Source organism: Pseudophryne corroboree, chromosome 11 (genome assembly GCF_028390025.1).
Source record: "Pseudophryne corroboree isolate aPseCor3 chromosome 11, aPseCor3.hap2, whole genome shotgun sequence".
NCBI classification, from domain to species: Eukaryota; Metazoa; Chordata; class Amphibia; order Anura; family Myobatrachidae; genus Pseudophryne; species Pseudophryne corroboree.
In genome coordinates this window covers 176456610-176471731 of record NC_086454.1, presented here as the reverse complement: position 1 = coordinate 176471731, position 15122 = coordinate 176456610, and the positions used below count along the sequence as shown (strand labels likewise).

The following is a 15122-nucleotide window of genomic DNA, read 5'->3' as shown; positions in this document are numbered from 1 at the left end:
TAAAAGGGGGCTCTACCTTCCGTAATGTGTAAAAGGGGGCTCTACCTGCTGTAATGTGTAAAAGAGAGCTCTACCTGGCGTAATGTGTGACCGGGCTCTACCTGGAGTAATGTGTGTAAGTGGCGCTACTGTGTGGCGTAATTTGAATAATGGAGACTATTGTGCAGCCTAAAATTAATTTGTATTATTTTTTGGCCACACCCCTTCCCCATGAAGCCACGTCCCTATATTTTTGGCACATAGGGGAGCTGCTATTTTGTGTGCGGCCCTCGAAAACTGACAGGAAAGTGTCAAGTGGACCCTCATCTGAAATAATTGCCCACCCCTGGTGTAGAGGGAACTGACATCAGCGATGACTAACCAGTCACCCTCCTGCCAATCGACAGAATCTAAACCAGTTAAAAAGTCCTTAGTATCTTTAAGATGGGATCTATTGGTTAAGACTAATGGCTGTAATACATAGTCTATGAACTGGGATAGGTTTGATGTAATTAATCTACGCCCGATATGATCGGTCTCCCCGGAGGGTTAACTGGACTTTTGTGCACTTTTGGGAGTACATAAATCACATGGGTCATTGGATTTTCAATCAAAAGGAATTTAGCTTCTTTACTACTGATGGTACCTTTCATATTTCTCTATTAAGCTTTTTAATGTAGAGGTTGTGGTCTCTGTAGGATTGCCCCGCAACTTCTTATATACAGTTTCATCGTTTAATTGCCTCAATACCTCATTATCAGATTTTTCGAGATCCATTATAAACCCCCCCCCCCCCCCCCCTTTATCTGTGGGTTTAATAACTATATTTTTGTTCTTTTTTAAATCACCTAAAGCTTTCCTTTCTTTAGCTGTCATGTTGAAGGATTTATTTGGTTTTTATTGGATTCCTTTTAAGTCATCCATAACCAATGTAGAGAAGGATTCTATAAAGGGGCCTTGGACATGTTTGGGAAAAAACACAGATTTAGGTCTAAATGGGGTGGAGGTGTGGTCCTGTTCAATTTGAGTCTCCTGATTTGCAAAGAACTTTTTAATTGTTAATTTCCTAGTGAATTTTTGTACGTCCAGATATAATTCAAATGGATTGATGAAATTCGTTGGCGCGTATTTCAATCCCTTTTCTAAGACAGATGTTTCACTGTCTGTTAAAATATATGTGCTTAAATTAAAGATTTTTACTTTCATTGCATTCTGCTTGAATTGAGAATTAGGGGGTTCCTTCTCTCTAGGTTCTACCCTATTGTCAATAAGGTCATTGGACTTTTTCTTACGCTTGTTACATCTCCTTAATTTTCTTGGTTTCAGTAATCCCCCTCTCTTTCCCCTAGTAGATTTCCTGTTTATTTGGCCATTTATCTGAAGTCCTTTCGATGGGGACGTTCGTCTAAAAAACGGGACGGCTTCATTGGAGTCTGGAGGGGCGAGTAGCGATTGTGGGTTTGTGCCCAATCTCTGTTTATATATTGGCATCCATTTCTATTGATTCTAGGGGGTACTTCTCTCCATTCAGGCGTTCTGTCCCTATAGTAGCCTCTTCCCTCATTATCACTAATGGGTTTCCTATGATTAGACCTCGGGGTCATTGGTGTTAATGATCTACGAGTTGGAGATAACCGACGGGTTATATTGGTTCTCTTATGTTCCCCATAAGGAGGACTTCTGTATTTCATCGTCTTTATGTATGTTGGTACATTAATTTTTCTTTTGGTGAAGCGGGCCCTTTTTTGTGGTGTTTCCCTAACTCTTTTATTACTATTGCCAGCCTGGCCATGGTGTGGATGGGGTAAATAGTGGTAGTAAAATGAGAATAGGAGGAGGAGTGGTGGCTGAATGAGAGAGCAGTGAAATTAGCAGAAATAAATACGATTTGCAAGTATTTAAAATGTGGTTAATTTCTACAGGTTAACAGTAAGTCAAATATTTTGCTGCTGTTAAGTGGAAAATTACACAGTGTTAGCAAACCGCAAGTCAGTGTTACTTCATTAACTATGCTTCTCAATTAAATATTTGTTTTGCAGGTATTTGCAGGGTTCAAGTAAAAGTTGCATTGCAGGTGTTTTTTGCAGAAAGTTAATGTATAGTTGCCTGAGTAAGTGAGGATTGGAGAATATTAGGAGTGAACATACATTTGTAGCTGCAGTCCAAGTATTGTTGGTTTGTGAAGGTTTTTTTTTCGCATTTGTTTGTTGTTTTCTTTCAGTTTCTGTCCAGTGTAAGTCACAGACGACACCCTTAGAAATTTTCATCCTTTGCAATCTTTCATCCCAAACTGATTCAGCCAAGCTGATTCAGCTAGACTACACACGTAATGAGTCAGTTTGACTCATTACAAGCCGCTGACATAGTTGCTGGCCGTTGCGCCCTCAGGCCGACTGCGCTGTGTGCCAGGCACACCTAGCACACGTAGTTACGGATCTGGTCTTGGCTTCTGGGTACAGAGAGTGCTATCTCTTTTATGACTACTTGATTGGCTACTCTTATAGCCTGACTGTAACTCCACTACTACAAGCGCACCTGACATAACAGACATGATACTAGAGCAAATAAACACTGATGATAAATCCACACCTGGGGAAACTGGTTGTTAGTTGGAAGAGTGATGAATTCAAGGCACAGATACCACAGGGTGGGTACAAACATTTATGCGTACATATACATAATAATAAGTTATAACCAAATATAGTTGATATGCTTTGCAGATCCTGTCTTCAGCTACTGTTATGAGGAGTTTAACTTTTATTGCACATGCCTGGTAACCGCCAGTCCTTGCAAGTGGGGGATAACTGGGGAACAAAGGATAATAAGTATTCCACTATGGGACATAAGTTACATTAAAAGGTAGGGCAGGATGAATCACTCAGTTCTCCACATCCCCTGGCCCTATACCAGTCTCACCTGGCTGACAAGGCCATACAGCTATATAAAGCTACAGTATATAGAGTGCTACTGTTAAACACACCAACAGTTTTACTAAAACAAGCCTACAAACTACTCCAGTGTCACTTATGCTCACTCTAGTCTACAGATGTAATAGCATTAATCATTTTCAATATGAGCAACCCTAAGCCAACTTTACATATCCAGGTTGGGTGGTTTATTAACCGGCAGATAACAGAATGCAGGTAACACAGGGTTAATTGGTTTGCAGCAGATACACAATGCAGACGCACAACAGCAGGTATGCAGTATGTCCAGGTACAGCCAGGAACATATGGGGTAATGCAGGGGGTGTGCAGGCCAGGGTACTATAGTACACACCTGTATATACACATCCATTGATGATCCAATACGTCAGGCCAGCAGATCCATTTGAATATGCCCACTGACTTGTGATGTCATAGTCAGTGTGACGTTATATCACGTGGTCGGAAGTGCACAAAGGCAGATGTACCAATATACAGTATCTGCATGATATATGGGCATTGGCTGTGCTCCAGGGCCAACCTGATATGTCTGTGAACTACACTGAAATAAATATCATCTGTACACATAGACAGATGCACTTAACGGTATGTCATTTGTTGACTGCACGAAACACATATCACATAGTTTGCACCCAGCATAAGAAAGCTGCTAGAGAGGAGGGATCTGTTGCTCTGGAATTAATTACAGCTGACTCCAGATCAGACGAGTGCTGCGGATCGTCCAATCAGGATCCTGCTGTCATTGCAGTACATTAGTATTTTTTGTCACATTGCTGAAAGGTGAAACTTTGCATAGAAACCACAGAAAATTCAGAAAATCAACTAACCTGCACTAGATGGATGAGATCAACTGGCCACTTGGCTCGTGGTATTTGTGGAGATTTGCAGCTTTGAGCAATATTATTAAACAACCCAGAGGGTGATGATCGCTACTTTCCAGCAGAATTTCTTAATACAGGATCCAGTCGGGATCTTACCAGTCAAAATACTGTTGCCGGAATCCCTACAATACTCGGAATGCCGGTGGTGGAATCCCGACATTCATCAGCTGGGATCCCAAACGATGGTCTGAGGCGTCTGTCCCCGGGAAGGGGGGGGGGGGGGGGGCTTTGGGGTTGATTAGGTTTAGGCTGCGGGGTGAGGGTCAGAGTTAGGCTTCGGGGGGTGGGGGGATTGGGGATCAGGCTGCGGGAGAGGTAGCATTAGGTTTAGGCTGTGGGGAGAGGAGATTAGCATTAGGCAGCACCGGGGAGGGCTAGTGTTAGGCGGTGGGGGGTAGGGGGGGGGGGGACGTTTAGGCTGCAGGATAGGTGGATTAGGGATCAGGGTTAGTGTCTGTATTTTAATCTTTGGGATGCCTCTGTCAGGTATATTGAAAGCCAGGATCCAAAATGCCTGGATCCTGATACTGGGGGTCATTCCGAGTTGATCGCTAGCTGCTTTCAGTCGCAGCGCAGCGATCAGGCAAAAAATTGGCACTTCTGCGCATGCGTATGATGCGCAGTGCGCACGCGTGACGTACTTTCACAAAAAAACTATGCAGTTTTACACAAGTTCTAGCAACGTTTTTCAGTCGCACTGCTGATCGTTGAGTGATTGACAGGAAGTGGGTGTTACTGGGTGGTAACTGACCATTTTCGGGGAGTGTGTGAAAAAACGTAGGCGTGCCAGATAAAAACGCAAGAGTGGCTGGGGAAACGCAGGCGTGGCTTGCCGAACGCAGGGCGTGTTTGTGACGTCAAAACAGGAAGTAAACAGTCTGAAGTGATTGCAAGCTAGGAGTAAGTCTCGAGCTACTCAGAAACTGCACAATCTTTTTTTTTGGCAGCGCTGCAATCTTTTCGTTCGCACTTCTGCTAAGCTAAGATACACTCCCAGAGGGCGGCGGCCTAGCGTGTGCACTGCTGCTAAAAGCAGCTAGCGAGCGAACAACTCAGAATGAGAGCCACTGACGCCTTAATCCAAACAAGTAGAAGGCTGCAGATGTATTGCACAGAAAATGACATGGAGGATATTGACCATCACCTGTCTCAGGGGCATCTCTAGAGGGGAGGGGACCCGTGTGCAAACCCCGTGTGTGGGCCCCCTCCTCTCCCGTAGCCGTCGCGCCGCTGCTAGCGCACTGACCACTAGAGACTCTAGTGGTCAGTGCGCTAGCAGCGGCGCGACGGCTACGGGAGAGGAGGGGGCCCACACACGGTCAGCGATGGACTCCGGAAAGGTAAGTATAGGAGAAATGGGTGCAGTGTGTGCGGTGTGGGCCCCCACTGCACACACTGCACCCATTATAGATATGTCTATAATTTTTTTTCATATTTACAGGCTATAAATTTACATTTGACCTGGCATAAAGCAATCCAGTTACATCCAGTGATGTTAGCAGTAAGCGACCACTTGTTTTTCCTTAGAAATATGGTTTGGCTCTTACTGCTGCTAAAACTCCTATTGCTAGAATATAGATTATGTAAAATGTTTGCAGAAATCTGTAAAGGGTAGTCACACAGCGTGCAAGTGTCACTTCTGTCTCTGGCAAGTGCTTATGGTAAGTACATCTCAAATAGTATGCCATAGCAACAGGGACAGTTGCAGTTTAAGTAGAATATATATAAATTAATAAACATAATCAGAATAATGTATTTTTTAACCAAACATCTGCAAAGTTTGCTCTTGGACCTGCAAATGAACAGTAATAGGCACATGCCACGTACATGTAGTAAAGTTGATTAAGTGAAAAGGATTTTTCCTAGACTGTGGGGATGATTCAGACCTGACCGCTAGGCTGCTAAAATTGTTGTCCTGCGATCAGATTGTCACCGCCCAAGGGGAGTGTAAATTCGCCATGCAAATGTGCGATCGCAGCTGCAAATCCGTTGGCACCTCACTCCCCATTGAATGATTTGCCCTGTGTGTGCAGTCTCTGCGCAGCCCAGGATTCATGCTGAGCATACACTATACAATTATCTGGCACATAATCTGCCAGATCTGACTGGTTGGAAGTAAAATCTAGTAATGGATGAGAGGAAATGACAATTGACCATTTGCTCCCAAACACTGGAAAATGGACAAAAACTGTTGTACATATAAATTGGTTAAATCCATGATTTAATCAATTTGTCTGAAAGACAGGTTTTGTCCATTTTACAGAGTTTGGGAGCAAATGGTCAATTGTCATTTCCTCTCATCCATTACCAGAATTTCTTTCCAACCATCCAGACCCCCCCCCCCCCCCCCCTTGAATACGCTTGGGAACGCCTGCGTTTTCCCTGACACTCTCAGAAAATGGTCAGTTACCACCCACAAACGGCCTCTTCATGTCAATCAGCATGCAAATGGCTGTGCGAGTAGAATTTTCGCACCAGCCTGTCGCTGACCACCGATGCCTGTTTGCCGATGCGCGTGTGGACTGCGCTGCATATACATGCGCAGTTAATAGCTGATCGCCCGCTGTGTGATAACGCACAGCAGCGATCAGGTCTGAATCGGGCCCTTTGTCAGCAATCTCATTATGAGTATAAGTCAAATGTGTGCAAAACAGCATAACAATAATAATAATAACAACAATAATATTAATAATAGTAATAGTATTGCCTATGTCCAGGCGCTGACCATGTGATATAGTATACTGCGCAGAGGGAGTCTGCATTCCAGTTCTTGGCTGATATGTATGTTCCATGACAGGGTTCTAGTGAAATGCATAACAGTCTGTGAAAGTGAAATACTCATAGCTTAGGGCTTAGGCCCACTTCATATAACAAGTATAAAACTTTTTGGGCGAGATGCATTATCGCTTGAAAAGTGATAAAATGGAGAGTGAAACAGTACTAGCCAATCACCTCCTAACTGCAACTTCTCAAATGCAGTCTGTCACATGGCAGTTAGGAGCTGATTGGCTGGTAATTTTTCACTCTCCATTTTATCACTTTATAAGCGATGATGCATCTAGCCCTTTATGTATTAAGAACAAAATTACCAGCACATAAGAAGCTTTATACTTGTTATATGAAGTGGGCCTAAGCGGGTCTACTACGTTTCCGGCGCTTGGGATCCCGGCATCAAGTATACCGGCGCTGGGATTCCAACTGCTGGTATGCAGGCAGCGGGGCGAGCACAAAACAGCCCCTTGCAGGCACGGTGGCGCCCCTCCCTCCAGAGGTGTTGTGGACACCCCAAGAGGGAGAATAGTTGTCGGTATACCGGCTGTCGGGGTCCTGACAGCTGGCATATCAAATGCCTTCCATGCACTTGTATGAAGTCCACACAATGGCCAATCTCTCAAAACACTCTGTACATATTTACAGCTCCTAATAGTAACCTGGAACCACGTAGCATATGCAAGCAGTATCCACAGTACCACATGTTCGCATCTAGAGTCTTTCTAAAAGAAAATCTTGCAAGGTCATAGATTGCTGTCCAGTTCTTGTGTACTGGACTGTTCAGCAGAGTCCTTCTCAGCTAGATGTTGGTAACAAAAGAAGAAGCTGGATCCAGTCTCCTTGAGCCGGGCTTTTATCTCCTGTGGCAAAGCATTGGGAGGCAGCCGTTCCATATTCCCACCACAGTGAAGGAAAATGGAGTAGCGCTCTGGGTCAGCAGGCTTAAATTTGAGGGAGCAGAGATGCGTAAGGTCAGCCACAGTTTGTGTTGGCTTCAGAAGGATTGTCTTGGTAGTGCAGCCATTTACTGGATCTTGATGGGCAACACGTAGAAAGTTCTGGAATTACAGTATAAGAACATGTTGAAAATAGGCTAACTAATATTATATATATATATATATATATATATATATATATATCTCGTATATCAATTAAGTCAGCATTTACAATCCCTTCTCATTATCTGATATTACTTCCCATCTTGCAGTCACTCACTTTTGTCATTATCTAAATATCCACACACATCTTAATACTTATTTACCATGTCTCTCATTGATTTATCATTCATTAGGGTCAATTCAATTAGCCACGAGTCCCCACTTGTGGTACCTCTGGTCTTGCAGATTTTTGTTTGCAGTCCCATAGTGCTGTATACAAAATCCACAAGACCTGGGTGAGACTGGAAAGCGAGGGGGCGAGTTAAGGTGCAATTACCAGCGTTTCCATACCGCTACAACGGCAACTCTCCCCCCGCTCAGATAATTGCATTTACCGCTTCTATAGAAAAGTTTGATTACATTTGGTCTATAGCCCTGTTTCTATTTCTTCCATGCATTCATCCTCTGTTTGTTAGACAACCTACACACGATGGGCCTAATACAGTATTGGGGGCACAACTGCTGAGGGCACAGCTACAGGGGGCACAGTACTGGGGGCACAACTACTAAGGGCACAGCTACAGGGTCATAACTGTGACCAATTCCCGTTCCCCATGATGCCACGCGCCTTTTTTTTTGCCACACGCCTACGGCGCGCGCTAACCCTCGTTCACCTGTGGGGGAGGGGGGCGCCAGGAAACTTTTGCCATGGGCACCACAAGGTCTAGAACCGGCCCTGCCTGCACATTCGCTATGCACTGGCCATTGGTACTTTGCACATAGGGGGTCATTACGAGTTGTTCACTCGTTGCCGATTTTCGCTATGCTGCGATTAGTTGCAAATTGCACATGCGCAAGGCACGCAGGGCACATGCGCTTAGTTATTTGACACAAAACTTAGCTGTTTTGCTGTGGTTTCTGCGGCGCTTTTCAGTCGCACTGCTGTTCGGTAAATGATTGACAGGAAATGGGCGTTTCTGGGCGGCAACTCAGCATTTTCCCAGCATTTGCAAAAAAACGCAGGCGTGTCAGGGAAAAACGCGGGTGTGTCTGGAGAAACGGGGGAGTGGCTGGCCGAACGCAGGGCATGTTTGTGACGTCAAACCAGGAACTAACGGACTGAGCTGATCGCAATCTGTGAGTAGGTCCGGAGCTACTCAGAAACTGCTAAGAATTATTTAGTAGCAATTCTGCTAATCTTTCGTTCGCAATTCTGCTAAGCTAAGATACACTCCCAGAGGGCGGCGGCCTAGCGTGTGCAATGCTGCTAAAAGCAGCTAGCGAGCGAACAACTCAGAATGAGGGCCATAGTGCAGCAGATCCTTCTGGATCTGAATCAGGCCCAATATACCTTCCTTCAACAAGTTTTATATTTTATAACCCTCTATGGGGTTATTACCATTAGGGGCAAGAGGGGGTAAAGTGGCGTTACAATAGCATGAAAATGCTGGCAATGGCACCTCATCTCGCCCCTTTCTCGTCCTCACCTTAGCCTGGACTCACAGATTTCTGTACACAGCTCTATGGGGCTGCACACGAAAATCAGTGAGTCCAGTGCTACTGTAAGTGCCACATATAGGGCCTAAGTCAGCATGAGTTGTAGTTTGCAAGAAATGCTAAAATCGGCAAATAGCGTTTTTAGCACTTCACTGATCCATGCTGAATTAGGCCCATACTTACTCCTGGAGCGAGTCAACTAACCCTCATTGAATCGACCCCCATATGACCAAAATCTTAGCTGTCCTTTGTCTAGTGCAGAGGTTCTCAAACTCGGTCCTCGGGGGCCCACACAGTGCATGTTTTGCAGGTCTCCTCACAGAATCGCAAGTGAAATAATTAGCTCCACCTGTGGACCTTTTAAAATGTGTCAGTGAGTAATTAATACACCTGTGCACCTGCTGGGTTACCTGCAAAACATGCACTGTGTGGGGTCCTGAGGACTGAGTTTGAGAACCTCTGGTCTAGTGTATGGAGCTGCTGCTGAACTGCATGTACCATGATGCACAGTGAGCCCTATTCGTGCCCTGACGTTTTATTCCACATTTTTGGAAGATGGATCTGTATTACCCTTTTTTACTATGTGTTATGTTTAGGTCTGCAGCGTAGTAAGTGCGAATCAGAAGCTGGGTGCCAGCACATAACACAAAGCATGATATTTTGTGCTCATTATACATAACGATTTAGATCATCTTCTGTATGCTGTGTTTTATGGATAGCGTTGCCTACATGCACACCAACTATAGCAGGAATGACTTACCTGCAGGTCATTGAGCGATGGCAGACCTTGCTTCCTGCGATGCCATTCACTAAGTGATAGTCCAGCATCCTGGTGCTGAGGGTGTAGTGAGGACAGGACCGAGAGTGCAGCAGACACACTGGTGAGGTAATAACCGCCTGATATGGAGACAATAACGGGCACAAATAAAGGGAGTAAGCAAATGACAAAATCATATTCTACAGGTGATGTATGAGAGAATGGGCAGCGAGCAGATACAGAGGTGGATGCTAATTCAATCTTCACGCAATTGTCCAATGGTTTTTGTTTTGTGCATGTGCACATCCAGCTGGTGTTTTGGGGAGGCATCGGGGAGCATTCCATAAAACTAGGGCGAGCCGGCCTAGTTTTCTGGGCGTGTTGAAGCCAGTGGCTGTGCCCTCAGACGCAGTTTTACAGGCCCCGGGAGCAAAGTTTTGCTGGACATCCTGAGTAACCTGAGGATTACTCAGATGTCCAATAGGCTTCATGCAATAGATCTGTTGTAGCATCCTCAGACACAACAGCAGATCACAGAAGCCGGCAGTGGGCGTCTTCTTACACAAGACGCCTCCTGAGGCTTCTACATATTTTCACACACTAGCTGCAAACAAAGACTCAGCATCAGTGCCATTTGCATCCACATCTGTATCAGCCCCAGTATACATTAGCTATAACTATTATCACTTACATAAAATCTTCCACACTTCCATCTTTATCCTTTTTACATCTTACAATTATTCTTTATTTATGAACAGTTTCTTATATAGCGCAGCATATTCCGTTGCGCTTTACAATTAGAACAGCAGTAATAGAACAAAAAAGGGTAAAAACAGACAGACATAGAGGTAGGAAGGCCCTGCTCGCAAGCTTACAATATATGTATAACAACGTTTGCTGTAACATGACCAGCTCCTATACTATTATACAGGTGACATACTTTGTATGGCCTGTAATCATCTGAGTGGATCTACTTCCTGTTTGGGAATATTTGCAGGAGAGATACGAGCTAACCCTGTACTTTGTAACTCTGTAACACGATGCCATACTAGCTCCTCCTCTGTGTCCCAAGCATGAGTTCTTGGAACTGGTTGTGATTGCAGAACAAACACTGCAGTTCACATATTGAGTACTGTTAATTATTTATTTTTTGCAGGTGTTGTCCTCTCCTTCTCTGATGATTCCCTTACACGTCCATAGGATTCAATTACACGTGTGTGGGGGGCAAGTTGCCATTGTAGTGGTGCAGAAACACCACCAACAGCAGCACGACTCATTTCTTCTCTTCGCAGCCTGATCCCACCCCATGGGGCTGCAAACAACAATCTGTGAGTCCGCAATGTATGGCCACACTTACACCGTGAGGGGGCAAACAGGTTATTTTATTTACCCCATAGAAAGACACAAAGTAGAAGCTAAATGTAGGAACCAACACTGCCGCCGAGAGGGTGAGGGGGCGGGAGCGTGTACTTACCTAGGCCTGGGCCTGATTGAGAGGCTTGGGGGATGCGGTTAGAGATGAGCGGGTTCGGTTTCTTTGAATCCGAACCCGCACGAACTTCACTTTTTTTTCCACGGGTCCGAGCGACTCGGATCTTCCCGCCTTGCTCGGTTAACCCGAGCGCGCCCGAACGTCATCATGACGCTGTCGGATTCTCGCGAGGCTCGGATTCTATCGCGAGACTCGGATTCTATATAAGGAGCCGCGCGTCGCCGCCATTTTCACTCGTGCATTGAGATTGATAGGGAGAGGACGTGTCTGGCGTCCTCTCCATTAGAATAGAGATAGATAGATTAGATAGAGAGAGATTGTGCAGAGTCGCAGACAGAGTTAGTTTACCACAGTCAGTGACCAGTGCAGTTGCTAGTTAACTTTTATTTAATATAATATATCCGTTCACTTCTCTCTGCTATATCCGTTCTCTGCCTGAAAAAAAAAACGATACACAGCACAGTCAGTCACACAGTGTGACTCAGTCTGTGTGCACTCAGCTCAGCCCAGTGTGCTGCACAGTCATCAATGTATAAATTAAAAGCTTATAATTAATTGTGGGGGAGACTGGGGAGCACTGCAGGTTGTTAGCAGGAGCCAGGAGTACAATTATATTAATTAACAGTGCACACTTTTGCTGCAGGAGTGGTGACCAGTGCCTGACCACCAGTATAGTATTGTTGTATACTACTAATATCTCTTTAAATATCAACCAGTCTATATTAGCAGCAGACACAGTACAGTGCGGTAGTTCACGGCTGTGGCTACCTCTGTGTCGGCACACGGCAGGCAGTCCGTCCGACCAGAATTGTATTATTTATTATTATATACCTACCACCTAACCGTGGTTTTTTTTTCATTCTTTATACCGTCATAGTGTCATCCTAATTGTTACGAGTATACTACTATCTCTTTATCAACCAGTGTACAGTGCGGTAGTTCACGGCTGTGGCTACCTCTGTGTCGGCACACGGCAGGCAGTCCGTCCGACCAGAATTGTATTATTTATTATTATATACCTACCACCTAACCGTGGTTTTTTTTTCATTCTTTATACCGTCATAGTGTCATCCTAATTGTTACGAGTATACTACTATCTCTTTATCAACCAGTGTACAGTGCGGTAGTTCACGGCTGTGGCTACCTCTGTGTCGGCACACGGCAGGCAGTCCGTCCGACCAGAATTGTATTATTTATTATTATATACCTACCACCTAACCGTGGTTTTTTTTTCATTCTTTATACCGTCATAGTGTCATCCTAATTGTTACGAGTATACTACTATCTCTTTATCAACCAGTGTACAGTGCGGTAGTTCACGGCTGTGGCTACCTCTGTGTCGGCACACGGCAGGCAGTCCGTCCGACCAGAATTGTATTATTTATTATTATATACCTACCACCTAACCGTGGTTTTTTTTTCATTCTTTATACCGTCATAGTGTCATCCTAATTGTTACGAGTATACTACTATCTCTTTATCAACCAGTGTACAGTGCGGTAGTTCACGGCTGTGGCTACCTCTGTGTCGGCACACGGCAGGCAGTCCGTCCGACCAGAATTGTATTATTTATTATTATATACCTACCACCTAACCGTGGTTTTTTTTTCATTCTTTATACCGTCATAGTGTCATCCTAATTGTTACGAGTATACTACTATCTCTTTATCAACCAGTGTACAGTGCGGTAGTTCACGGCTGTGGCTACCTCTGTGTCGGCACACGGCAGGCAGTCCGTCCGACCAGAATTGTATTATTTATTATTATATACCTACCACCTAACCGTGGTTTTTTTTTCATTCTTTATACCGTCATAGTGTCATCCTAATTGTTACGAGTATACTACTATCTCTTTATCAACCAGTGTACAGTGCGGTAGTTCACGGCTGTGGCTACCTCTGTGTCGGCAGTCGGCAGGCAGTCCGTCCATCCATAATTGTATTATTATTATAATATATACCACCTAACCGTGGTTTTTTTTTCATTCTTTATACCGTCATAGTGTCATCCTAATTGTTACGAGTATACTACTATCTCTTTATCAACCAGTGTACAGTGCGGTAGTTCACGGCTGTGGCTACCTCTGTGTCGGCAGTCGGCAGGCAGTCCGTCCATCCATAATTGTATTATTATTATAATATATACCACCTAACCGTGGTTTTTTTTTCATTCTTTATACCGTCATAGTGTCATACTAGTTGTTACGAGTATACTACTATCTCTTTATCAACCAGTGTACAGTGCGGTAGTTCACGGCTGTGGCTACCTCTGTGTCGGCAGTCGGCAGGCAGTCCGTCCATCCATAATTGTATTATTATTATAATATATACCACCTAACTGTGGTTTTTTTTTCATTCTTTATACCGTCGTCATAGTGTCATACTAGTTGTTACGAGTATACTACTATCTCTTTATCAACCAGTGTACAGTGCGGTAGTTCACGGCTGTGGCTACCTCTGTGTCGGCAGTCGGCAGGCAGTCCGTCCATCCATAATTGTATTATTATTATAATATATACCACCTAACCGTGGTTTTTTTTTCATTCTTTATACCGTCGTCATAGTGTCATACTAGTTGTTACGAGTATACTACTATCTCTTTATCAACCAGTGTACAGTGCGGTAGTTCACGGCTGTGGCTACCTCTGTGTCGGCAGTCGGCAGGCAGTCCGTCCATCCATAATTGTATTATTATTATAATATATACCACCTAACCGTGGTTTTTTTTTCATTCTTTATACCGTCGTCATAGTGTCATACTAGTTGTTACGAGTATACTACTATCTCTTTATCAACCAGTGTACAGTGCGGTAGTTCACGGCTGTGGCTACCTCTGTGTCGGCAGTCGGCAGGCAGTCCGTCCATCCATAATTGTATTATTATTATAATATATACCACCTAACCGTGGTTTTTTTTTCATTCTTTATACCGTCGTCATAGTGTCATACTAGTTGTTACGAGTATACTACTATCTCTTTATCAACCAGTGTACAGTGCGGTAGTTCACGGCTGTGGCTACCTCTGTGTCGGCAGTCGGCAGGCAGTCCGTCCATCCATAATTGTATTATTATTATAATATATACCACCTAACCGTGGTTTTTTTTTCATTCTTTATACCGTCGTCATAGTGTCATACTAGTTGTTACGAGTATACTACTATCTCTTTATCAACCAGTGTACAGTGCGGTAGTTCACGGCTGTGGCTACCTCTGTGTCGGCACTCGGCAGCCCGTCCATAATTGTATATACCACCTAACCGTGGTTTTTTTTTCTTTCTTTATACATACATACTAGTTACGAGTATACTATCTCTTTATCAACCAGTCTATATATTAGCAGCAGACACAGTACAGTGCGGTAGTTCACGGCTGTGGCTACCTCTGTGTCGGCACTCGGCAGCCCGTCCATAATTGTATACTAGTATCCAATCCATCCATCTCCATTGTTTACCTGAGGTGCCTTTTAGTTGTGCCTATTAAAATATGGAGAACAAAAATGTTGAGGTTCCAAAATTAGGGAAAGATCAAGATCCACTTCCACCTCGTGCTGAAGCTGCTGCCACTAGTCATGGCCGAGACGATGAAATGCCAGCAACGTCGTCTGCCAAGGCCGATGCCCAATGTCATAGTACAGAGCATGTCAAATCCAAAACACCAAATATCAGTAAAAAGCCTCTTTTTTTCTTTGCGTCATGTGCTGTTTG

The 15122-nt window shown here is 44.3% G+C and overlaps 1 protein-coding gene across 1 annotated transcript in view; it reads right to left on the bottom strand.

The window, feature by feature from the left end:
- Positions 1-6160: 6160 nt before the first annotated feature.
- The window catches only part of RIN1 (Ras and Rab interactor 1), a 109210-nt gene continuing 100248 nt past the window's right edge, over positions 6161-15122 (bottom strand). The window contains exons 10-11 of the mRNA XM_063945113.1: positions 9932-10068; positions 6161-7635 (exon numbers count right to left, since the gene is read on the bottom strand). Of these exons, the coding sequence (XP_063801183.1) occupies positions 7321-7635; positions 9932-10068 (452 nt within the window). The 3' untranslated portion in view covers positions 6161-7320. The remainder of the gene's footprint in view (positions 7636-9931; positions 10069-15122) is intronic.